At 35.3% G+C, this 26,894-nt stretch overlaps 1 protein-coding gene across 2 annotated transcripts in view; it reads right to left on the bottom strand.

Moving 5' to 3' along the window:
* LOC121410003 (glutamine--tRNA ligase-like) overlaps nt 1-23,161 on the bottom strand; it is a 34,006-nt gene extending 10,845 nt beyond the window's left edge. The window contains exons 1-15 of one of the 2 annotated variants that reach the window (XM_041601809.1): nt 22,992-23,126; nt 16,284-16,410; nt 15,076-15,226; nt 14,279-14,388; nt 12,257-12,332; nt 11,153-11,271; nt 10,520-10,691; nt 9,045-9,130; nt 8,068-8,154; nt 7,014-7,192; nt 5,596-5,704; nt 4,648-4,778; nt 3,028-3,120; nt 2,289-2,426; nt 1,099-1,186 (exon numbers count right to left, since the gene is read on the bottom strand). In XM_041601809.1, the coding sequence (XP_041457743.1) occupies nt 1,099-1,186; nt 2,289-2,426; nt 3,028-3,120; nt 4,648-4,778; nt 5,596-5,704; nt 7,014-7,192; nt 8,068-8,154; nt 9,045-9,130; nt 10,520-10,691; nt 11,153-11,271; nt 12,257-12,332; nt 14,279-14,388; nt 15,076-15,226; nt 16,284-16,410; nt 22,992-23,032 (1,707 nt within the window). In that variant the 5' untranslated portion in view covers nt 23,033-23,126. Of the gene's footprint in view, nt 1-1,098; nt 1,187-2,288; nt 2,427-3,027; nt 3,121-4,647; nt 4,779-5,595; nt 5,705-7,013; nt 7,193-8,067; nt 8,155-9,044; nt 9,131-10,519; nt 10,692-11,152; nt 11,272-12,256; nt 12,333-14,278; nt 14,389-15,075; nt 15,227-16,283; nt 16,411-22,991 lie in introns of both variants that reach the window. The other variant, XM_041601810.1, reaches the window with a different exon arrangement.
* Between the last annotated feature and the right edge of the window lie 3,733 nt (nt 23,162-26,894).

Raw genomic sequence — 26,894 nt, forward strand, 5'->3', positions numbered from 1 at the left:
TTTCCAATTCTTGATTGTTCTTGACTCTTTTACAGAGCTGCCAACCTGAACAAGAACATTTCAGTATTTTTAAAGCTGAAAATCAGTATTTTCAAAGAAACACCATAGGACAACACATAAAACTGAAACTTGAGAAATCAGTATTTTGCATGAAACCATCAGTATTCTTCTCATTTTTCAGTACTAAATACTGAAAATCCGTACTACTTGGCAACTCTGCTTTTACCTTATTTTCAAATTATATACATTTTCTTTCTCTCTTTCTTTCTTTTTTTGGGGGGGGGGTCACCTTCAGCACTCTGTAGAATGTATTGGGCACACTATGAATCAAATCTTTTATCATCATTTACCAATGGATGTCAATGATCTAAATAGCTTACACTGCATTTGTCAAGTAAAACTTGTGTTATCAAAGACACAACATTGACTAGGAGTACTTGACAATACACAAGACTGTCACAACAAATATCTGTTGTATTTTATGATAAAACATGTACATAAACAATAAATGGCAGATAATCCATCAACAAATATAATACCTCAAACAAATTCAATTAAGAGTACTTAAAGGTCAAGTCCACCCCAGAAAAATGTTGATTTGAATAAATAGAGAAAAATCATACAAGCATAATACCGAAAATTGATCAAAATCGGATGTAAAATAGGAAGGTTTCCCAATATGACATCACGGACCGACTTAGCTGAACCACAAAATGTTATAACAATGGTAATGTCACATGTTCAGGGAGGAATAAAACTTTGTTTCACATGACAATGAGGATAAAATTGGAATATTTCATATAATAAAATACAAAAGAAATAGTGAGTGAGTGATGTCATCAGTCCCCTCATTTGCAAACCAACCAGAATGTGCATAAACTGTTTTTGTAAAATTAAAACGAAACTTTAAAATGTCATAACTTTCTTATTTTACATCTGATTTTGATATAATTTTCAGTGTTATGCTTGTTTTTTTTTATATTGAAATCAACTTGTTATTGGGGTGGACTTGTCCTTTAAGATCAATGCCTAAGCTCAAGCTTGTGTTGCTTTACTCTTAAGTCCCACAACACAAAATGTGTCTGATTACATACATACCCTTGCACAGAACATATTAATAGCTTCAGGTGGAAACCCTCTTCGTTTCAGAGCGGTAAGAGTGAATAACCTAGGATCATCCCAGTCTCTGAAAAAAAAACAATAACCTCAATAAGAATACACTGAAAGATTTCAAGTTAGCTGTTGCCCTTTCTGTGTTGATGTAAGGTAAATTTTCAAATCAGCATGGCATCAATCTTAAAATGAACCTGGTCCGGGTGATGATTTATGAAGCTGTGTTAAAAGTGACTTTACGAACGACCGGTATTCCATCTTGTGGTAATTATGTGCACAAAATTTTCACAGGTGATTTTCGAATTTTAAGTAATTGCCTGGAGTTACATGACATAACTATAGAATTTTCACCATGGTGAGGATAATCGTACGATAAAATAAAGAATATTAAAGAATAGATAAGAAAATAACAAGACATCTATTTGTTTATGCTACCGGGGCTTTTGGCTCAGTGATATCTTCTCATCATAACTTGTGTTTTTTGGGTTTTTTTTTGTAAATCTAAAGTAGAGGAATAGTTATAGTGAAAGTAACTAACTTATTAATCATACATGCAATGTACATACATTGGTCATTAATAGAATCAGAGAGAGATAAGAGGTAATGTCGTGGAGGTAAGTCCTGTATTTGCCCGAGGATTTTCATCTCATCAGAAGCATGTACCAAATGACGTAATGTAAACATGTTTACAATCGCGGTCCTGTTTCTACTTCCCCATAAAGCCTGATTCTGTTCAAACGCACCTTTTTGTAAGTTTACGATCGGCGTTCTGCAATGTCGTTTAAATGAAAGTGAGCATGGGCGCAACCATGTTTTTGACTGCTCACGTATGAAAACGCTGATTCTGGCCTGAAAAGTGGAAGCATAAACACGGCCTTATAAAGCTCTGACCATTCCAGTCTTGACCTATAGGACTTCAGTGATAATTGAATTCACAGCTAAATCTTAATCCTTTAAACGTACCAAAATTCATGAAGAGCAGACATGAGAACAGATGAAGAAATCGCAGATTACATTTTCTTTGTCCTTCATATGATCAAAAGTGAATGTAACGTGTTGTTTTAAAATCTACAAAACCTGATAAAAATTTAGCAAAATGATTACTGGTGAAATTTTGTCTGCTCTCGGCATTCTGACATGTTAAACGAAGCATCTGGAATAGATATGACACTAACCTGACAATACCAGCTGAAATAAGTTTGCCTATCTTTCTCTTAGAGACCACAGTATAGTGCATGTTAAGACGACCATACTCCCACTGCACTGGACAGTAGGCATCAACAGCATTGCATAACCAGTAGTAGGAAGAACGTCTGTAAGAAAACACAAATAAATTTGATATTAACCAGTACAGGACTAGCATAATCCAATGTGTCAAATTTCATTTTTAGCATGTCACTACACAGAAAATGAACTCAATGATGCAATGCTTATTTTTAAAAAAATCTAAAATGGCAGGCACCTTTGTAAGCTCAAGGATATACACTGTGTCCCACAAAAAAGAAAAACATGTCTTTAGAGTAAGATATTTCAATGACTGAATATGTTTTGATCATAAAATTAACAATCTTCTACGCAACTTGGGTTTTTGACATTAAAGTTTCAACTATTCTTGCTCATCTATGCATAAAGTATTTGTATCATATTTGGTATCAAAATGAAGAAAAATAGTTGAAGTTTATGATGATGTAAATTACAGACCATCAATAATTTGGATATGGTGAAAAAATAACTGGAATCCCAGTTTCCTTTCTTGTAGGATGCACTAAATGAAACATGCAAATCCTACGAGGTAATAACCATCATTGGCAATATCAACATGGAAACAACATATAATACAATATATTCATGATTCTTTCATTTTTTAGCTTTTCAAAGGGAAGTGGCTAAAAATTTCTGTCAAGCAAATATTACCTTGACTGGAACTCCTTTGTGCATAGTGAATGAGTGATGTGTTCAATGGAATCACATAGACAATGAGTGTAGTCATAGGTTGGATATATACACCTGTCACATGAGAAAAAAATTATTATGACATGTATATAACAATAGGCTTACATCTTGACACAAAACAAAAGTATACGCGATAACTGTTTCTGCAACTATAATATGCTGTAAAGCGCTTTGAGCCATTCTGGGAAAGCGCAATATAAAAATTGGCTATTATTATCAATAACTATATTTGTCTCAAATATAAATTACCAGTAATCAATATTTCGAACAACAAAGATTGAATGAAATAAAAACATGCAACAATCTATTGTAACTGAATAATCCTTGTAAACAAAATCTTACCAAAGTTATACATGCCCAGGGCAACACAATATGTTGTCCAAAGTGGGAAATAAGCAGATAGAAAGAGGAAGGGAGAGAGAGAGAGAGAGAGAGAGAGAGAGAGATCGAGGTAAAGAAAATGTATGAAGAAAAGAAGGATGAATCAAATTAAGTCTAGATGGATTCTAAACTGCAAACAGTTGAAATTAATGCCTCCGCCATTGCCAAATATGAATTATATTGCATACTACAAGTATTTCTGATCATGTGAAAACCATCAAATTAATCTAAGACTATTCACATTATTAATCTCATAGTCATTAAAGAAAAGAATTTCTAATATATTCTGCATATTCTCATATACGCATAAAGGATCTACATATGAATTTGATCTGTCAAAAGGTACTCGCAAAAACAACAAGTTTTAAAGTACATGACCTCTGTGACAATGAACCTGTAACATCTGTGATTGTCATTCCATATGCATACATGAAAACACAATGCCTCTGGCACCACCTACATAGGGTGATTTCAAGAATGGTGTTGAAGTCTGGTCTTGTAACAACACCAACACCAGCCACAACACCATACTTGAAATGATGCTGGTGTTTGGATTGAACTCGGAAAATATGACACATTTCCGCTCTCAACACCAACACCGAACTTAAATCACCCAGTGGGCGGAGGCATAAAAATATCAAATTCAACAACAAATTATTGCATTCTACAATATATTATTCAGTATTATTCAGTATATGAACTATGATCTTTAGTTCTATGATGAGGAGTGTATCTAATACAGTAATCTACAGGATCCTAGCTCTTGAGTAGTAACTATGTTATTAAATAAAGGTACTAACCATTGATCTTTAGTTCTATGATGAGGAGTGTATTTGATACGGTAATCTACAGGATCCTAGCTCTTGAGTAGTAACTATGTTATTAAATGAAGGTACTAACCATTGATCTTTAGTTCTATGATGAAGAGTGTATTTGATACGGTAATCTACAGGATCCTAGCTCTTGAGTAGTAACTATGTTATTAAATAAAGGTACTAACCATTGATCTTTAGTTCTATGATGAGGAGTGTATCTAATACGGTAATCTACAGGATCCTAGCTCTTGAGTAGTAACTATGTTATTAAATAAAGGTACTAACCATTGATCTTTAGTTCTATGATGAGGAGTGTATTTGATACGGTAATCTACAGGATCCTAGCTCTTGAGTAGTAACTATGTTATTAAATGAAGGTACTAACCATTGATCTTTAGTTCTATGATGAGGAGTGTATTTGATACGGTACGCTACTGGATCCTTCTTGCCCTCTTCGAGCGTGGTCTTCATACGTAGTGTTACTTCACCTTCTTCAAACTTGCCTTTCTTCATATCCTGTTAAAATCAACATATCAAAGCTTAATATTATTATCTCAAACGTTTCATCCATGTTTTCTCTTCATTATTGTTCCCATCAATGACAGATTCCTTCACTCTGGTAACAATGTTACATACATACATGTCAGGGATAAATCATTTTATTTGCATACTTTTACACTTTGCTATCAATGTTACATATTGCACATATCAGAAACAAGTTGATTTTGTTACTCTAATCTAAAACAGACAGATCAAAATTTTTAAGCTGTAAAAATAAGAGATCAAGGACAAGATCTGAATGAGTAGTTTAGGGAATGTGGAGAATTGTTAGGTGGAAATAGGTTTCCTCAGAAGATAAAAGGATTAGTTTATATGAGTTGTGTGAGATTGGTGATGTTGTATGGGAGTCATACATGGTGTTTGAGTGAAAACATGATTTGGATTAGAGAAAGACTGACAGAGCAATGGTTGAGAGTGATGTGTGTTGTAAAGCTGATAGAAAGGAAGATAATTAAAATTTTGATGCAAACGTCAGGTTTGGAAGAACTGGTAGATCACATGGCAAAGGCGAGCAGAGTACATAGGTATGGGCATGTGTTAAGGATGGATATTGATGTGTATTAAGATGGGTGTTTAAGTTCTCAGAGAAGGGGGCAACTAAAGAATACATGGACAAAGCACGAGGTGGATGAGAATAGGAGAGTACGATTGGGGGAGGATTCACTGAGTGAAGGTGATCTCTATTAGAGTGTGAGGTGAATCCATGTGGTTAGGGACTACATCAGATTTAAAAGCTGGATGACTGACTGACTGACTGACCAATTTTAATTACCTCAAAAAGTCTCAGACTTTCTTCTACAGGCCTATCTCTCCATGGTGAATCTTGTACATTGAATCCTTTCAGGTCTTCTGATTTCATATGACATGCATAGGCAAGATTTCTACCAAAGAAATGTAAAGATATGATATTGCAATATCATTTAAATCATGAATGTGAATTAAAATCATGCAATGCAGACACCAAATGAGCAGAATTAATCTTCTTATGGTCAATTCTATAAAATACTTTCATGCATATTCAACCCACTCCTACATCACTTCATGAATTTTGCAAGTCGTTATCATTTGAGAGCATGACAAATTTCATACAAACTAGAAAACAGAGACAAATAATTTCACCAATGTCCCACATATATGAGGTTAGATGTTTGTATATTTGGAGTACTGCCCTTATGAATACTTTTTATTGACTTCAGTCATTTTAGTCTCTAAACCATTCAAATTGTTATATTACATTTCACACATATCTATCAAATCATTACTGTTTCATTTTTCAACTTTCTCAACCATATATATAAGTATATATATATATATCACTTGTTTTTGTCAGAAAACAACTCTTACATCAAGGTGAAATGAAAGAAGTGTCCAATACAATTTCAATTTATAAATCAACATTTTACTTCCAGTCAACTGTAAATATTGTTGAAAAAGACAAGATTTCAGGCAATCAACATAGACCTGATCAACTTGATAACTTGAGTTCTATTTGAGTACTTGAGTTGCTATTGAAAAAGCAAGTAATCCAGGTATAAAAACATGAAAAGGTTCTTTTTTTGCCTGTTATGAGTCATCTTAATAAGAAAAGAAAACAAGATCCTGTTTAATGGAACCTCTTTACTGTAAACATTATGTATGTAGTCCTGAAAAGGACCGTTTGTTATTCTTTCTTGATTGTATATAAGCTCTGAAAAGAATGGTTAACAACGTTTCGACCAGATCCTGTTTGGGATCAAATCTCTACAGGTATAAATACAAAGACATTGGTGTCTATAGGTGTGGTTTATAGAGACAATGACCAGGATATATCTTAATGATAGACAGGATGTGTCCTACATGTGTGAGCAGTCAGGCAATGCTTTCTTTTGTCCAGTATTTAATCTTCTTTACTTATTCTGTGGGATTTAATTCCCATATCTAGGTTGTCCTAAAGGATGCATGAATTGGTATTTGACAAAAAGACTTTATTCCTGAAATAAGTTCAGGTTTGGTCTACACAATGATAGGAGTCTTTTATTTAAAGCACTGTCTCATACAGAGTTGAACAGTATCACAGGAATAGGCTCTTACTTGTATACTTGCAGGAGGAATATCAGTGGTCATACAAGTGAGCATACTACTGGTATACATCATTCATTTCATAATAGGTCTATGTTTGATCTATGGTGCATCCAACCAATCCAAACTCACCTTTTGATGAGTTCCACAGCTAGATCATATAGATTCTGAAAGTAATCTGATGCATGAGTGACCTTGTAGGGTTGATAACCAAGCCAAGTCACCATGTTATAGATTGCAGTAAAGAACTTCTCTTCTTCCTTCTCAGGGTTAGTGTCATCATAACGCAGGAATGTAATGCCTCCATTGGCCTTCAACAATAAACATAATTTGAGGTCTCCAAATCAAAACAAGAAAATTATTCATTTTCATTTCATTAATTATTTCATTTTTTTAACAATAAGACAATACAAATCATATACATGTAATATGATTTAACAGAACTGGAACCTGAAAAAAACCTTTAGCAATAAACCCTAAAATTTATTTACATGATTGATTATGCATTGTGGTCAATGAAAACTGTGCCCTTCAATTGATTGCTCAGCTTTGTGCAGAGATGCTTAGGCCACACGGCCACTTACAGTATACTTAGTTCCCACTGTCATGATTCACACCACCACAATTAAACCGGCGGTCTTGATCGTGAAGTAATCATAGTGATCTTATCGGATCAGTCGTGGCAATCATATTCAAATTTTGAATGGTTCAAACAATTTGCAGTCAGTTACGAAAGGCAAATCATGGCGTAAATCGTGACAGTAAAAACTAGGTATTACCGCAGCTACGTAAGGGGCCGTGTGACCTAAGCATAATACACCAACAGATAGTGGACCAGTTTATAATACTTGTTTCATTTGTAAAATAGTACTTCTAAAAAGTTGGGGAGGTTATTCATGAGGACTGTATCAAACATCCTCAATGGCAAAGCTGTTTTGTTATCGAGGATCGGTTATCCAGAGCACATTTTGAGATGACATGAACATTTTGAAGAGATACACTGTACATCGGCTCTAGGGACTGGATACAGAAAAAATATGCAACAAAAAATTAGAAGCTTGCATTTAGGGCATGCATATGATTTTTATAAATTGTAATTAAATTCAACTCTTTAACAACAGATCACTTCTATGTGTTTTTATCTTTGACAGAATCTTGGAAATTACAAGATACTTATTATTCTTACCCTTGCATAACCAAAGTTAAAGTTGATCGCCTTTGCATGTCCAATGTGAAGAATGCCATTAGGTTCAGGTGGAAAGCGAGTGCGAACCTAGAGAATACAATCATTATTATCATTAAGATTAGGCTATGTCGTAACAGGTTTTTTTTTGCCAGTTCCTACCAAATATGATTTTTTCGGCTAAGACCTAGGACCGTTGAAATACAGAAATGCATTTTCAGTGTCACCAAAGATTATGAATTAAACCTTTTTAAGGCCAATAGTTCCTTATATATATTTATTGAATCTTTCACACGATATTAAGTATCAAACCAAGGGGGTGTTTCACAAAGATTTAAATATGACTTAGAGTCACCCTTAAATGACCTGAAACTAAGGCAGGATATTTAGTAATACTTGATTAACCTTATGGCCAAGTTTCCTGAACTAGGTCCATATACTTTCTAGGTTATGCTGTCATTTCAAAAACTCAACCTTCGGTTAAGATTTGGTGTTGATGCCGCCGTAGCCAGAAAAACAGCACCTGTAGTCTCACTCTGCTTCTCAGGTGAGACAAAAAACATCCAATATGACCTTATTGTGGGGAAAATGTAAGGGCTGTTCTTGTAGCATCTCTTGAGTTAAGACTATGCCTTGGATGTTATTAACCACACACTGTGTGGTCAGAATTTGGTAAATGTATTCTTTTGTGTGTGTGTGAGTGATTTGTTGATGTTTAACACAAAAGGAAGCTTAGCATGTGTTGGGGCAGCTTTACATATTTCCATGCCTACTAAAAGAGGTTGAGTCATTGTCTATTATTTAGATAGGTACAAGTGCACTCCATATATTAATATCAACTTGAATCAGGAGAGTGTTTCACGAAACAAGTAGTCTGCAACTTTCAATGACAAATTAGCTCTGAGCCAGTCAGATACAAGTATTTCAGTAGCTTATAACACAACTCTTGAAAAATCATGTAAATCAAATTTAATATGTACCTGTCCTCCTGTGATTTTCAAGTGCTCCTGAAGTAGTTCCATCGTCTTGGGTGTAATCACATATCCATCAGTCTTATAATTTTCACCTGGTAAGTAATATATCAAGGGCATGAGTTAGGATGAAAAATATGCACTTGATTCACCAAGATAATCTTTGGTTAATACGGAATTTCACAAGTTCAAAGGTCTCTTGGGTATTTACATATATAGTCTTAGGATTAAAGTAAGAGGTCTTGATCTTTCATTTGGAAATAGATTACAATTTGATGACACCAGACTCTAGGAAATTAATTATTCTGTCTTCACAAATTGTATCACAATGACTTCCCAGGTGAGGCAATAAAAATATACACAACTTCTATTGGTTATAAAACTTGAGTCCAAGCTATTTGATTGAAGCACCTCTAAATCAATGAACATGCTATGGCATCTGATGCCAAACCATCTTAACCTTAGCATTTGGTTATGAATTAAACTCATGAATATATTACATGAATATATGAATATATTACAATTTATTTATTTCATTTATTTATTCATTTGTTTAAAAACAGGGAAGCCCATTCAGCAAAGTGTTGGTCTCCCATGGGGCCCTGTCACAGTGTACATAGCACAACATAACATTATGAAAATTCATTTACAAAGCAACATCATAAGAGAGCCATGAATAAATTAGTAAGTACATGTGAAGGAAATAAGGAAATAAATAATTAACAATATAAGTACATTATTTAAAAAGCAGATGACATGAAAGAAATAAGACGTGCATTGTTACAATTACAATGAGCCAAAAATCTGTAAAATCAAGAAAGTAAGCTGAAGTTGTGAGTCGAGCAATATCAAAATAGAGCTAGGGCCATATGTTAATTATGTAAATGATTGAGGTACAGCTTGGAAAGAAGAATGCTTATGGGTCATGATTAGATGCTAAATGCTTCTTCAAATGAAATTTGAATGATACAAGGCTAGTTTGAGATCTTATTTCAGTTAGTAGGTTATTATATAGGGATGGGCCGTCATAGCATAATGCGTTTTTACAGTATTCTGTGCGACATTTAGGGAGTACTAGGTCGCCTCTTGCTGATTGGCGGGTGTTAATTTGGTGAAATTCATCAAGTTGGAGAAAAAACCTCCCAAAGTAGTCAGCAGATAAGTTGTGAATGCACTTGTACATGAAGATACATCTGAAGTATTTGAACACGTTGATTAAATGGCAACCATTTCAACTCCGTAAACATCTCTTGAGAAGGAGTGTACATGTTGCAAATTAGAATAAGTCTCGCAGCCCGTTTTTGAAGTTTAATGATTTTGTTGGTCTGCATTTTTGAACGGTTTCCCCAAATCTCGCAACAATAGTCCATTTGCGATTGGATTAAACAATTATACAATAATTTCATAGTGTCGTTGTCTGCTACAAAGTTAAATGTAATAAAATCACAAGTTTAATCAGAAAGTAGACATAAAGATGTTCTCACCTGGTTTGTGAAATTTGACAGCTTCACCCATTAGTTGATTGACAGATGAGAATGATTTTTGTTCAGCAGGAGATTCTAATTCTTTCTCAGGTTCAGACTTCTTCTCTTCTTCTTTTGATTTCTTGACTGATTTGCCTTTGCTATCACTGTTAGATTTCTCTTTCTTTCCATCCTACCAAACAAGGAAAATAGATTTACATCATTGCAAATAAATCTTACTACATATCACTAACCATGTAATGGATCTAAAGAATTAGGAGAGGGTTGTTGCATTAAAAATAACTGAGCATCATATATTTAAATGGATTTTTAATTTAACATGTATTATACCCCCTCATCCCTGCCTCCCACCTCTTTTTTTGGCAGGAATTTTAGATTAATTTTGTTATAATCTCTCATCTAATTATATTATAATTCCTTTTCTTTAATATTCTGATTAATTTTTCTTTCTATTCTGTTTGAATTTATCAATGGATTGTGGTGACCCTGCTTTATAAGCATTGTTTCCCAGGGTCTCCGAGCCATCAATATATTTTCTGTTTTTGCTACCTTGTTAATCAAATCATGTTTTGTTTATCTCTTTGATGGTTTAACAAATGAATGAATTGAAATAAGAGATGATGATGTAATTACCTTGCTTGGTTTCACCATGTCTGCCTCTGTTTTAGGACCAAGAAGAATGGTCACTTGCATATCAACTTCTGTCTTGATAGCCTTACCATCTGCCCACTTTAGTTTCTGACGAACTTCACCTGATAAAAACAAATGACTAATTATGAAACAAATATTTAACAAGTGGAATGCCTCTGGCCGTCTCACCTGCATCACACGATTCAACATAGCAGCAGTGCTGACTTTGAAAATTACTATAACTCGCACAAGATGTTCAGTGATACTTGGTTACTCTTATTTCCACGTTTTATGAACTAGACCAATACACTTACAGAGATAGGATGGTAATTCAACAAATACCCCCAATGTGGCCAAAATTCAGTGACCTCACATGACCTTTGACCTTGATCATGTGACCTGAAACTTGCACAGGATATTCAGTGATACTTGATTACTCTTATGTCCAAGTTCTATGAACCAGACCAACATACTTTCAAAGTTATGATGGTAATTCAACAAATACCCCCAATTCGGCCAAAGTTTATTGACCCTAAATGACCTTTGACCTTGATCATGTGACCTGAAACTTGCACAGGATGTTCAGTGATACATGTACTTGATTACTATTATGTCCAAGTTTCATGAATCAGATCCAAAAACTTTTGATTGTAATTCAAGAGAAACCCCCAAATCGGCCAAAGTTCATTGGCCCCAAATGACCTTTGACCTTGGTCATGTGACATGAAACTCATGCAGGATGTTTTGTGATACTTGATTAATCTTATGTCCAAGTTTAATGACCTAGGTCCATATATTTCCTAAGTTATGATGACATTTCAAAAACTTAACCTCAGGTTAAGATTTGATGTTGACGCCGTCGTCGTCGGAAAAGCGGCGCCTATAGTCTCACTCTGCTATGCAGGTGAGACAAAAATCAGCTTTGGAAATAGTTTCACAGTGTGAATTATATTTTGTGCTTTCATTCTTATATTACAAAATTACAAAAGTGCAGATATGTAAGAGGTAGGCTTATGTCATTTAACTTCATTTCTCATGAAAGGTGACACATAATGTATATTAAACACTACAGGGAGAAACAACAATAAGGAAGGAATTGTGACTTACTAATGATCAGGCCCATATTGTAATGATATCTCTTCTCAACAAGCCCTTCTTTGTGCTTGCTTATGGCCTTTTCCACCTGTATTAGAAAAAAAACAGAACAGAGGAGTCATAGGGACTAAAATACATAAATAAAATCAAAATTTTTTAGCTTTAGAAGGAATACGGTATATCAATCTCAGAATTCATACCAAACAAGTGGAATGCCTCTGGCCGTCTCACCTGCATCACGCGATTCAGCAGCAGTGCTGACTTTGAAAACTACTATAACTCACACAAGATGTTCAGTGATACATGGTTACTCTTATTTCCACGTTTTATGAATTAGACCAATACACTTACAGAGATAGGATGGTAATTCAACAAATACCCCCAATGCGGCCAAAGTTCATTGACCTTACATGACCTTTGACCTTGATCATGTGACTTGAACTCGCACAGGATGTTCAGTGATACTTGATTATTCTTATGTCCAAGTTTCAAAAGTCAGATCAATAAACTTGCAAAGTTATGATAGTAATTCAACAGATACTCCCATTATGGCCAAAGTTCATTGACCTTTGACCCTGGTCATGTGACCTAAGATGCGCACAGGATGTTCAGTGATACTTGATTACTCTAATGTCCAAGTTTTATGAACTAGACCAACATACTTTCAAAGTTATGATGGTAATTCAACAAATACCCCCAATTCGGCCAAAGTTCATTGACCCTAAATGACCTGTGACCTTAATCATGAGACCTGAAACTTGCACAAAATGTTCAGTGATGCTTGATTACTATTATGTCCATGTTTCATGAATCAGATCCATAAACTTTCAAAGTTATGATGAGAATTCAACAGATACCCCCAATTCGGCCAAAGTTCATTGACCCTAAATGACCTTTTACCTTGGTCATGTGACGTAAAACTCACGCAGGATGTTCAGTGATAATTGATTAACCTTATGTCCAAGTTTCATGAACTAGGTCCATATATTTTCTAAGTTATGATGACATTTCAAAAACTTAACCTCAGGTTAAGATTTCGATGTTGATTCCTCTAACATGGTCTAAGTTCATTGACCCTAAATGACCTTTGACCTTGGTCATGTGACATGAAACTCTAATAAGATGTTCAGTAATACTTGATTAATCTTATAGCAAAGTTTCATGAACGAGGTCCATATACTTTCTAAGTTATGATGTCATTTTAAAAACTTAACCTCAGGTTAAGATTTGATGTTGACGCCGCCGCCGTCGGAAAAGCGGCGCCTATAGTCTCACTCTGCTATGCAGGTGAGACAATAACAGAATTGAAAGGTCATCTTCTAAAATATCAAAATCTCATTTTATTTTCCATCAAGATAGCATATGGTATATTACAACAAATTTGATCTACCATAAAAAGTTTTTCTATGAAAAAAAATTATAAAATTAAATGGATTCTTGACTGAAATTTATACTTCTGCCATTGCCAGATCAGAAATATGTACCTAACTTTTTTTGGCATGAGTAACCTTTGAACTTTGTCCTTGTGACCAAAAATCTCAGATCATCACATACATGAGTTAAGATTTGAAGTTGGTCCGTCAGGTGGATAATTGGTTTTCATAAGAACAACAAGATATTTCAATGTATGTATAGACCTATGACCTTGTACACTCAAAATCCCTTGAAATCATTGTCAATCCTGCATTAGCCAAGTATGAAGTTGATCCATTAAAAGATTATACGGTTAGTGCAAGAAAAAGATGTCTTTATGTATATATCTAACCAGATCATCGTCAACCCGGTAAGGACACAGAAGACAAGATAGAACTTGGCCTCTTATTACACGGTTCTTCAGACCAAAGGAATGACAATGATTTCAGATATGAAAAGATGTTTGTGACCTTTGTTCTCAAAAGTATTTTCAAAAAAACTATTCAGATCATTTGTTGTTACCCAACAATTTTTAAGTTGATCCACTGTGTTTTACAGAGAATGAGAACAGAATTAACACACAGATGACAAGAATACATGAGGCATAACTGAACTATTCACCTCATCCTCAATATCCTCAGGTTCAACGACTACTCCTACTCCACAAGCTTTCTCAAAGTCTCCTATATTGATAGGATCCACCGGATTACATTTCAGATATTCCAGAGCAGCTGTATTGAAAGGAAACAACATTATAAGCAAGGATGCCAGTCAGTTTTACTCACTGGGCCTGAAAAGAAGCCAGAACATGTTAAAAGCCCCTGTGTACTGTACAATATAGAGCCTTGAAAAAGACTAAAATGATAAGTTGACAGAGCCTGAAATCAGGCAAAAGCCTGAAGACTGGCATCACTATATAAGATGTGTACAGAGGTGAAGCATCTACATTATGATCACAGATACAGAGCAGTGTTAGAAATGACTGCTTAGACATGTATGCTTGGGCATGTTATATTACCTTGACGATTGTGTCTTTTTTTCATGATTGCTCATGGAGCAAATGTGAATAAAATCTTTGATTTGAAATAAATAAGAACTAAAATAATGAGATTAAATAGTTTATTTACAAAATTAGGAATGTAAATGATTTATTGCTTCTATCCCTGACCCTTTCGCTGGTACAATTATTTGAATCTTATTGTGACATTACATGCAAAGGTACATTTTGGATGGAATATGTACAATACAAAAAAAGTATGTGTTCAGCGTCCAATTTGCTTTCAAACAACGAACTACTTTTCACAAAAGATAATCTAAGAAGCAGACCAACTGCCTGTAGAAAAATTGGATATATCCCTACATGAAGACTGCAAGTAAAAACACAATTTCAAAGTAATGAATATTCTTTTTAAACTAACCAGTCAGCTGTACTTCAGAGTTTATCTTCTTAGCTGCAATGTAGCGGATCATAAAATCTGTCCTCTTCTTATCCTTTAGTCTGGTGCTGACATGGTAAAGTAGATTACCAACAGACTTGTCGATCTCTCCTTCACCATTGGCTTGCTTTGCCTGAGAATGATGAAGAAAACATGAAAACATTAAACATAACATAATTAAGAAAACATAACTTTTCTATGAAGGTGCAAACAAATAGTATAATGTGAAATATGAGAGGTTTCTTACCAGACCGATCTTGTGTAGATCCCTCGATCCATTCCGTAAACACCGCACATACAATAGGCTCGACCTTTGAACCGCTTCGTTATGATGTAGCTTCGATAAGCAATGTAACAAAATGCCGTTTTGAAGAACAATTCATAGATAAAAATTATTATTCAACAATTAATAAAATAAATATTATAATTATTTTATTTCCGTACAATAGTAATTATTCATAATCAAGATTTAAATTTCATTTTTTGTTAAATAATAATTTTTATCTATTAATTGTTCTTCAAAACGCCATTTAGTAACATTGCTTATCGAAGCTATGTCATAACGAAGCGGTTCAAGGGTCAAACCTATTGTATGTGCGATGTTTATGGAATGGATTGAGGGATCTAAACAAGATAGGTCTCGTAAGAAACCTCTCATTTTTTCACATAGAACTATTTTTTGCACCTTCATATGCATTAGGCATATGAAGGTATATAGATAAAAAAATCAAACAAGTTTACATGATTTCTATCTTCAAAGATGGATTTCCTAGGGAAATCCATCTTTGTTGACAAGTCTAGCTTATAAGCCTAAGGCAAGGGTTTCAAGGCTTTGTGATGAATAAGTATTATGTCAAAATATATACAAAAAATATACATACTTTTATTGACTGTGAAGTAAAATTCTTTTTTTAATTACATCAAAATTATTTTGCGAGAAGTTTAAAATGTGGAAGTGGAAGTAAATATCAAACAATTACTTAAAGTTGAAAGTGATAGTAAAACAAATATCTTTGTAACTATTGCATTTTGGTAAATATAAATAAAGTTATTTTGGATAGGAACAAATCAGGAATTAAAAAAAGAAGTTTTGTTTTGAAACATGTATTTATAAAAGAAATTAAAAAAACGTATAGAAATGTACAACATTGCTAGTAAAAAGACCAAAGACCATTTCTTCTTCTACATACATGCTGCACAAATACCCTTATAATGATGATGTGCTTGTTAATGAAGAAATACTGGATATTTCCAAAAGGGCTGACAGAAAGTTTAAGTCTGTAGAATACTTCATTGACAGATTCCACCTTGTACTTCCTGAAAAGATGGATAGAGTGCAGACAGAGTTTAACCTCTACCAAATTGATGAGAAAGTTTCTGCTTTCAGTGAAGAAATTTTTAGAGCATGGATGTGAAGTGGCATAAAATTAGCCAACTGAAAGATCAGAAAGGTAATTATGGTATCATTTATAGGGACAGTGATTTTCCGTTTCAAAAAATGGCCTTTTCCGTTTCAGAAAATCTCAAATTCCGTTTCAGCATGTCAGAAAACGGAAATTCCGTTTCCCCATAGACTTTGTACACACGGACAAGTGACAATTCCGTTTACACATTAAATAGCAAAATCACAGCGCGTACACTCGCACTGGCCAAAATTTGTATCTGCTTCTGTACCAACAACACAATAGAATCCGTTCTAATCGGATCTATGCGGGTGCATTTAATAATTTTTCAAAGGCATTTAGCATGCATACATCCTCACCTTTCACATTATTAGCATTATTTTACGGTGAAATCAAATCATTCATCGATAATTTTGGGGTTTTTTGGACGGCGTTATCAAATCAGTCAACGACTTTCGCCAATCCGCTATCTTGGATTTTAAGAACCCGATATCGTGCTGTTACATCTTCAATCAAACGTAGAGGGCAGCAACACACGACCGCGCAGTTGAGTGATATGAAGCGATGTGAAGCTCAACCCGGCCAGCCGGGTACGGGCCCGGTGTACTATCGAGTGTGCTGATGTCGAGAGCAGTCACGATGTGTGAATTGTCATGATTTGTAGCGAAGTGAGATCGTGTTTTCTAAGGTTTTGTGGCCAATTAATATTCTCATTTTGTTGTTATTTTGAAGTAATTTCTGTTGCTATTCTGTGTATTTTGAGGGAAAATACGTTTTCCGTGATTTTCCGTTTGAAATGCCACTTTCCGTTTCAAAAGGCCTTTTCCGTGAATTCCGTCCGTTTTCCGCGATCGTGGAAAAACACTGTCCCTACATTTAAAGCCTCCAATGTCCTCCAGAATGCCATTTTCCTTTCGATCCGCAAGGGTTTCAAGGCTTTGTGATGAATAAGTATTATGTCAAAATATGTACAAAAAATATACATGCTTTTATTGACTGTGAAGTAAAATTCTTTTTTTAATTACATCAAAATTATTTTGCGAGAAGTTTAAAATGTGGAAGTGGAAGTAAATATCAAACAATTACTTAAAGTTGAAAGTGATAGTAAAACAAATATCTTTGTAACTATTGCATTTTGGTCAATATATAAAGTTATTTTGGAGAGGAACAAATCAGGAATTAAAAAAAGAAGTTTTGTTTTGAAACATGTATTTATAAAAGAAATTAAAAAAACGGATAGAAATTTACAACATTGCTAGTAAAAAGACCAAAGACCATTTCTTCTTCTACATACATGCTGCACAAATACCCTTATAAAACCACTGTCCCTACATTTAAAGCCTCCAATGTCCTCCAGAATGCCATTTTCCTTTCGATCCGCCCTTGAAAACCCTGTCAGAGACGCTGCCCCCGGACCCCCGTCCAAGGGTGTTCCTATTTCAAATTTTCAAATGTTGGCAGGTATGCACATGTATAAAAAATTCGCTGCTGATTTCAAAACATGTACATCGCATGCTCGTGTGAGGAACTCGATGTTGGCTCTATTACATCACCAATTTCGAGGCTAACTGGAGGATGAATATGGAGTGAAATTAGGATAAAAAGTAAGAATCAAGCTTCTTATTCTTTTAATGCTAGTTTCGATGTAGGATCTTTACAATAAATATGCATTTTTCCCACCTTTGCCTTTCGGAGTATGAGAGCGAGTTTGAGACCATGATGTTCGGGTAAGTGCACTCATTCTATGAACGAGGTTATGATAAAACCTTGTTCTCTGTCCCTATGTGGTGAAATAAGGTTGGCAATGTTTGGCTTATTTTCTCTTTTTCTTTGGGACATATGCTTGATTTTTTTTGTCACTGTCAGTTTCCATTACAGCTATTCATCATATAACTTGGCTTTTAAGTAAATTTGATTCTTTAAATCATATTTTCTTAATTAAAAATAGAGATTGAAAAATGACAATTGACTTGCCATTGCTTTCCACCAATAGAGGGCGTACACAAAAATATGCCCAGAATTCAGAAAAATAAATTGCAACTGTATGGAAAAGTTTTTTGGTCAAAAAGTGATATTTTAATAATTTTTTTTAATTGCGTGCTGTGAAAAGCATTGGCATACCAGGCATAGTCTTACCCACTCAAGGGTTCATTACAGGGTGACCAGATGTCCTGTATTTCCCAGGATCGTCCCATATTTTCCTCCTCTGTCCCTACAAACCCTTCCCGGGATTCCTATTTGTCCCGACAAAGTATACATAGAAAAGTGAAGAATATTCATCAAATAACCAACAGATGACGAAGCAGAGATAACAATAAAATCAATAACTGTTAATTTTCCAAGTTCTACAGTGATCTTCTTGCTACCCAATAAATTGCAAACAAACTTGTCTCCTGCAGCCCTGCCTGTGTGTGGCAGGCTACTACAGCTCGGCATGTTGGTTTGGAGCAGATTCTCAATGGTGCAAAAAATCTCACATGATTAACAGTTTTTCCACCAAAATAATAACATCAATCGTTTGGAGTCTTGTTGTGATCGGTGCAAACTTGTAATGGGATGAGAGATGCCTGTGTGTGATGCTGTCAACACAAAATATCATCATAGATTTTTGTTAAAATGATTGGATTTTTTTGTTTGCTTACAGTTTGAACTTTTTCTTCTTTCTTTTTTCATTTTTCTTTCTTTTCTATCCTCCTTTCTTCATCCTTCTATCCTTCCTGCCTGCTTTTTTTTTCCAATCTATCTCTTTATTTCCAATCTGTCCTATCTTTCCTTTTCTGATCCTTTCTCTCTCTCTGTTCATTTAACTTTCCTTCTTTCTCTTACTCTTTCTTTTTTTCAAGTAGTTACTAAATTGATCCCAGGTATTAAGCACCTATCATACTCTGAACGTCTTCGCCTCCTGAAATTGCCATCACTCAGTCACAGACGTAAAAGAGGTGACATGATTGACCTGTACAAATATCTGCATGGTTACTATGATTCAAGTTCTGAGCTTTTCTATCCGAGACATGGTGGTAATAATAATAACCATATTTCCAATGCGCACATATCCACTCCGAAGAATGCTCAAGGCGCCTGACAATTCATCATAAATTCAAATATAAACAGTAAATTGGAAAAATATAAAATCGTATATTAACAAAAAATACGCTCAAATTCATAAGGAGAGGGGGGGGGGGTGAGTTATTAGGGTACACATATTATTGGATGTTATGAGACATAAGATAGGTTTTCAAGTTTGTTTGGAATGAATGAAGAGAGGATGAGATTTGAACAGTGTGGGGAAGTGAGTTCCAGAGACGGGGTGCAGCAGCAAAGAATGCTCTGTCACCTCATGTCCTCTTTGTTCTGGGTTCTTTTAGTTTGATGGAATTAAATGAGCGAAGACCAGTATGAGTAGTAGAAGAGGAATGAATGAGAGAGGAAATATATGAAGGGGCAAGGTTGTGAAGTGAACGGTAGGTTAAAAGCAATATCTTATATTTAATGCATTGTTCGATGGGAAGCCAGTGAAGGTTTTTAAGTAGTTTGGTAGTGGTAGTGGGGGTTGAACGTTCAGATTTTGTGACGAGTCGGGCAGCCATGTTTTGAATTTTCTGTAATCTGCGAATTTGATACTTCGGAAGGCCAAAAAGGAGGGAGTTACAATTATCAAGAAAAGAGGTTACAAAAGCATGTACCAACTGTTCAGTCGTTTTGGGGGTTAGATAATTTCTTATTGCACGGATGTTCCGGAGATTATAATTAGCAGACTTAACAATATTAGAGATATGAATATCAAGAGTCATGGTAGAATTAAAAATAACACCAAGATTTCTTGGTCAACGGTATCAAAGGCACAACTAAGATCTAGTCCAGTAAGTTTACCTTTATCCATTTCTACCAAAATATCATTCTGAACTTTCAAAAGAGCAGTTTCTACACTATGTTTTTCCTTGTAGGCAGATTGATAGGGTATCATAAAATCATGGACACTTAAGAAAGATTGAAGACGGGAGGCTACTATTCTTTCGATTAACTGGCCTAGAAACTTTAAATTAGCTACTGGGCGATAATTCTTAAAGGTCAAGTCCACCTCAGAAAAAGGTTGATTTGAATCAATAGAGAAAAATCAGACAAGCACAATGCTGAGAATTTCATCAAAAACGGATGTAAAATACGAAAGTTATGACATTTCAAAGTTTCGCTTATTTTCAACAAAATAGTTATATGAACGAGCCAGTTACATCTAAATGAGAGAGTCGGTGATGTCACTCACTCACTATTTCTTTTGTTTTTTATTGTTTGAATTATACAATATTTCAATTTTTACGAATTTGACAATTAGGACCTCCTTGCCTGAAGCACAAAATGTTAAAATAATGGAATTCCACGTGTTCAGGGAGGAATGAAACTTCATTTTACATGACAATGATGAGAAAATGAAAATATTTCATATTTCATATAATAAAATACAAAAGAAATAGTGAGTGATGTCATCAACTCTCTCATTTGGATGTAACTGGCTCGTTCATATAACTATTTTGTTGAAAAGAAGCGAAATTTTGAAATGCCATAACTTTCTTATTTTACATCCGATTTTGATGAAATTTTCAGTGTTATGCTTGTTGAATTTTTCTCTTTTTATTCAAATCAAGATTTTGTTGGGGTGGACTTGTCCTTTAAGCTCCTGTTTATCAAGGCTCGGTTTCTTTAACAGTGGTTTTATTAGAGCATGTTGTAGCTTGTCTGGAAAAATACCAGAACTAAGAGACAAATTTATGATATCAGTAAGATATGGGGTAAAATCATCGTGTTCCTTAATCAAACGAGTTGGGATGGGATCGAGTTCACAGGTGGAAGGTGGAGAATTCATCACAACTTTTCGTACTTCTCCTGGAGTGGCTGGCATAAAAGAAGACATGACCGGAGAAGACATCTCTGGTCAACGATCATCGGTGATGTCATTGATATCGAGACTCAGACGAAGGTTTTTTACCTTATTAATAAAGAAGTCAGAAAAACGATCTGCTAAGTCCTGATTTGACACCGTACTTGGGAGATTTCTTTCTTGTTTCTTATTCAAGAGCTTGTTAATGAGTCCAAACAACTTCTTCTGGTCACTAGAACAATTTTCTACTGCTGAAGAGTACTACTGCTTTTGCGCCTGGTCAATGAGCCGAGATACAACCTGTCTCTGTTTGACGAAAAGTAGACGATCGGATTCAGCTTTGGTGGATCTCCAACGTCTTTCTAGTCTGCGTCGTAAGGATTTAGCTTCACGGATATCGTCTGTCATCCACGGAGACCGAGGTTTAACTATTACAATTTTAGATTTTCTAGGAGCTAATTCATCCAACATGGATCTAAGAGAATCATCATAATTGATACACATAGATGTTACATCATGCAGTAAATAAAATGCTGTAAAACATGTGGTCATTCCTTAAAGCTAGAGAAAAGATATTCGCGTCTTGATGTGCGTAAGTTTTTCTTTGCTAACCGAGTGATAGATGTGTGGAACAGTCTTCCAGAAGATGTAGTTACTGCTTGTTCAGTGATTGCTTTTAAGAATAGACTGGATAAGCAATGGGAGAAGATTGCCTATGACTGAATAATTTTCGTCTCTTGTGTGTTTCTATGGAATTTTACACTGTCTACGATACCCCTGCCACCCCTCCATGCCAACATAAGTAGCGCATCTAATTTTGTCTGAAGGAGAGCAGCAATAGACATTTCTACTTTGATCGATGAACAGGCTTAGTCCTACATCGTTGGAGTAAACTAAACTAATTCTTTCTTCCTCCTTTTTTTTACTTTCATTTTTCCTTTGTCCTTTATTTTTTTCACACATTAATTCCCTTCCTTCTTTTCTTTTCTTTCTTTATTCATTTCAAAGAATGCAGAAACCTTTTTTATTCTTTCATCCTTCTCTTATTCTTTCTTTCTTTTATTTTTTTCTTGTTTCCTCAATTTTCTTTACTTCATTCTCCAATTTTTCTTTCTTTCCTCTCAATTAATCTCTTTTCTTTCTCTCCTTCATTCTTTCATTCACCCTCCCTTCCTTTTCTTTGTATTTTTTTTGCAAGTTTAACACTGTATTTTCTTTTATAACCTGGCTCGGTTGATCAACTCGTGCACGGTGCAGCGTGCTTTATCGATTGTTCCGTAATTAATTTTGTAAAATCTGGTCACCCTGGCCTGGTTCATTACCATCCTGCCTGGCTGTGAATCTAGACCCTATGAGAAATGCACAGATATTTAATTGTAACATGTAGGGCCTAGGTCTATTAATACACGTTAGATGTAATGTTGAACAGTGCAGTCTGAGACGAGTCTGACACTGGGTCCTCCCATCATTGGATGAGTGCTGTGCACCGACCAAATTAAATTCGTACACATTTTGAATTATACGCCACTCTCAACCGAATGCGGTCTAGTCTAGATCTATTTCTCAAGTCAGGCCAGGGTCGGTTTTTTTGTTGTTTTTTTTTTGCCTGCTGCAGATCTTACCTTTTCAATGTTGTTCTTGAACTCTTTTGACAAAATTTCATTTTTAGCTGTTTCCTTTGCCTTTTGAGCACTTAAGCCAGCAGCAACGAAGAGATTTATCAGCGCATCAGCCATCCTGAATGAGGGGACAAAAAAATATGAGTACCGGTACCGGTATCGGTATACCTAGTGCTAGCCAACGAACGTAGAGGGCAGCAACACACAAGCGTGTTGCTCTAAGGAAGGTCAACTCCGCTCGAATTTTGTGACCACTCTAAAAATAAGGGGGACTTTCGGAAATTTGTCGAGTTGATTTTTTTTCATTTGTTAATTTCAAATATTTTTAATGAACAATTATTAGGTCGCTTATTCTAGGTAGAAATATTAAAAATATTAATTTTATTTTTAAAGAAATTATTTAGCTTAAATAATCATGATTTTGACATTTTTTCTCATTTTGGAATATTAAGTCTATGACGAGGATACCACTTATCTCTTATTTTCCTCTGCTGAATTTCGCTGCACCACTAATCAATTCTTAGACAACCACCGTAATAGTCGAGGTCATTTTTCTGGCCTGGGTGCGCCGAGTCTGGGCCGGTCGCGTAGCTACTAGTAACGTTGATGATGCGCTGGGGCTTCAGTCGACTCGTCATAGATCTTCTAGCAACATACACAATGACGTCTAATTTGCCTGGTCTGATTTGAAGTGCAATTGCTTCAGGGCTGATGTTTATCAACGATGATTGTTCAAGGTCAGATTTCAAATTTTAAATTGCATTTGACTTTTAAGTCTATAAATCTTAAATCAAGTCGCCGAATCCCCGAAATCCGGGTCTAAATTTCAACTTCGAGTCCGAGACTATGGACGGCGAAAAAAACCCCATGCATCGGATGCATTGCATTGGCTGCGCGCTGCGCTGCAGCTGAGCTGCACAGCCAGGCGCTGCGTCGCGTCGAAGGTCGATAATCATTGAGCAACCAAACTTCCAAAGCCAAATTAAAGCTTGAATAAACGGCCACCTATTCACATTTTCCCTGGTTTTCTTCAATAATTTCTAAGAAAAATCAGCCAATTCTGGGAAATTGATTGTTACATCGTTTGCAGAGTGCCATCATCGTTTTGCGTTAGACTTAACCTTAGTTATACTTAGATCTAGGCCTAGACTAGAAGAAATGGGTGCTAGATAGATTTTACACCATCTTAATTTATGATTTTGGGCAGAAAGTAGATTTGATAGACAGCATCCATATCTTAATTTGACCATTGATTCTGTGCAATCAAAGACTTTTACATAATTTGTTTGCCATATTGCAAGAATTGGTAAATTTTCCTGGGCCTGCATTGCCTGGGCTTGGCTGGCAGAACGCGTATTTTTTTTGGAGAAATTTCGAAAGTGAAAGAGCAAAGTGACTGAGTTCGTCGTGATTTTATTTTTTATGCATTTTGTAACTGAATTTTAAAGATTTCATGCCTAACGGTAAGGCCTAACGGTAACTTGTCAACCGTTAAATCTTCTAGTTCTAGATCTAGACTTTACCCTGCATTTAACGGACTAAAAAAAATCATAACTAGCGGCTAGCCCATGCAGGCTGGCCTTAATTGAACCAAACTTAGCTTGCATGGACCAACATCAAATGGTCTAGATTTAGGCGTCCTATACTATAAAGACAATGTGGAATTCATCTGTTTTGAGTTTATTATTATTTTAGTATTTTTTATTGTTGCATAGACTATCTCATACCAACAAGTCGTGCTAGATCTACTTAGATATCCAGTGTGGAACAACATCTTCAACAAACAGATCGAGACTGGTCAGAGCATTTGTCTAGTTAGACAAATAAAGTTAGATCTTTAGACTTGGGTCTATCGATCAACTAGACAGGAATAACCGTCGTTTCTGGGGATTTATTCAACAATTCTGACATTTTACTATAATCTCCATCGGTGAGTGAGCCAGCGCAGTTCAGCAGAGCAACCAAAATACAGAGACTGAAGCTTTTGGTCTATCGATCAACATGATCAAGATCTAGGTTAGATGTAGACTTCACTTATTACTGATTGGAATGTATTTCTAAATTTATAAGTTTTGGGGAAAATGGTAAAAAGAAATGATAACATACTACTGATAGATACGTGAATTATTTTTTTAATACCCATTGGCATTGCTGCCTGCTCTAATAAATAAATAAATAAATAAATGAGTCACGGCCTATATGGACTGCAGATAAATGCTGATCGACGCCTAGCAGAACAAGTACCAGTGCTAGACTAGGGGGTTGAAATCTAAGCAGACGACGGAGCATAATGTAGCTTAAGCATAGAATGATGATGGGTTCAGCGAAGAGCCCAGAGAAAATAAGGGGGACATATTCAATCCCGAAATGCTTTGCGAGTGGTCACAAAATCGTCTCGGCGCAAATCACCTAATTCAGCCGTCTGGTGAAATCGCTGATAACAACAATCACCGATTTGGTAATGATTTTAGTTTCCTGAAACTTGCATTTGTAAAGTTTTAAATATCAAAGTATGTTTTCATATTTATGTATATCCTTCAACATATTTTTTAATGTTATCTTTGATATCGTTGTAGTCATATTCTTTCATATTCGTTTCTTGATCACTACTAATTTGTTGTTGTATTTGATCGGCATTTGATTTCGTTGTCATGAACAATAAAATATGCGCGCAGCTCAGTTGCATGCGCGTATCGAGTTGACCTTCCTTAGAGCAACACGCTTGTGTGTTGCTGCCCTCTACGTTCGTTGGTGCTAGCTGTGCTGTATTTCGTTCCACGCATATTGTACGGACGTTACTGATGATTGCATCACCCAAAGAAAGAAAGAAAGAATGAAAGAAAGAAAGTTAGAAAGAACAAAAAAGGTATAAAAATGTAAAAAGTGAAGGAAGAGAAAAAAAGGAAACTGAAACAAAAAAAAACAAAGATGAGAGAGAAAAAAATGAAAGGAAAATTAACGCAAACATGGAGACTACAAAAAGATAAAGGAAAGAAAGGAGTTTCCTAGAAAGAAAGAAAGAAAGAAAGAAAGAAAGAAAGACAGAAAGAAAGAAAGGAAGGAAGAAGGAAGGAAGGAAATAAAGAAAGAAAGAAAGAAAAGAGGAAGGAAAACGCGGGAGACGGCATGAAAAAACGTTGTGAGAAAGAATAATTCTTCCCCTAAATTCGTTAGCATGATAAGACAGGGAAATAAATTAAAGATGATAGAAGCGGAACGGTTTTCAAAGTGGGATGGCCCGGGGGGCTGGCCATGCAAGAAATCACAATCATGGTCATTTTTTATGGTCATTTTCATCTCGCGCTTCGCACTCGCATCAATAATTTGTTGAGATAGACGCCCATCCCGTTTATGGTCACAAAAGTGCTTAGAATCATGTCCAGTTTTGGGTCGGAATAACAAAAATTTTGAGCTCGCGCTACGAGCTAGCATATCAAACTCATGATGACCAAAAGTAAATATTGGTCTGAAAATCAATATTTTTTGGGCTCGGGCTTCGCACTTGCATCATGTTAATTGTTTAGATAAGCAATAATAAGAACATTTGTAGGGCGCTTTATACTGGTGTTTCACAGCGCACAGGTTGGCAGATATACAGTCAATCCATTAAAAAGGAAAAAGAAAACAAGTTATTTTACGTCGAGGTTAATCAGTCATAGTGGCTGACGTTATAGACGACAGATATTACTCTCGGGCCTTTTTATCAAAGTGGAGACAATGGAAGAGTTAGGATTCGGACTCACAACCTTGCGATTATGAGTCCAATGCTCTAACCACTGGACCACCCGAGAAAAGGTGAGTTTTAAGTGATGATTTGAAAATTTCCACAAATATCTATACCGTTCATGGTAACAAAAATTGCTTTAGAATATCAAATTTATGGCCAGATCTATTTACCAAAATTTT

The sequence above is a fragment of the Lytechinus variegatus genome, chromosome 3 (genome assembly GCF_018143015.1).
Source record: "Lytechinus variegatus isolate NC3 chromosome 3, Lvar_3.0, whole genome shotgun sequence".
Classification (NCBI taxonomy): Eukaryota; Metazoa; Echinodermata; class Echinoidea; order Temnopleuroida; family Toxopneustidae; genus Lytechinus; species Lytechinus variegatus.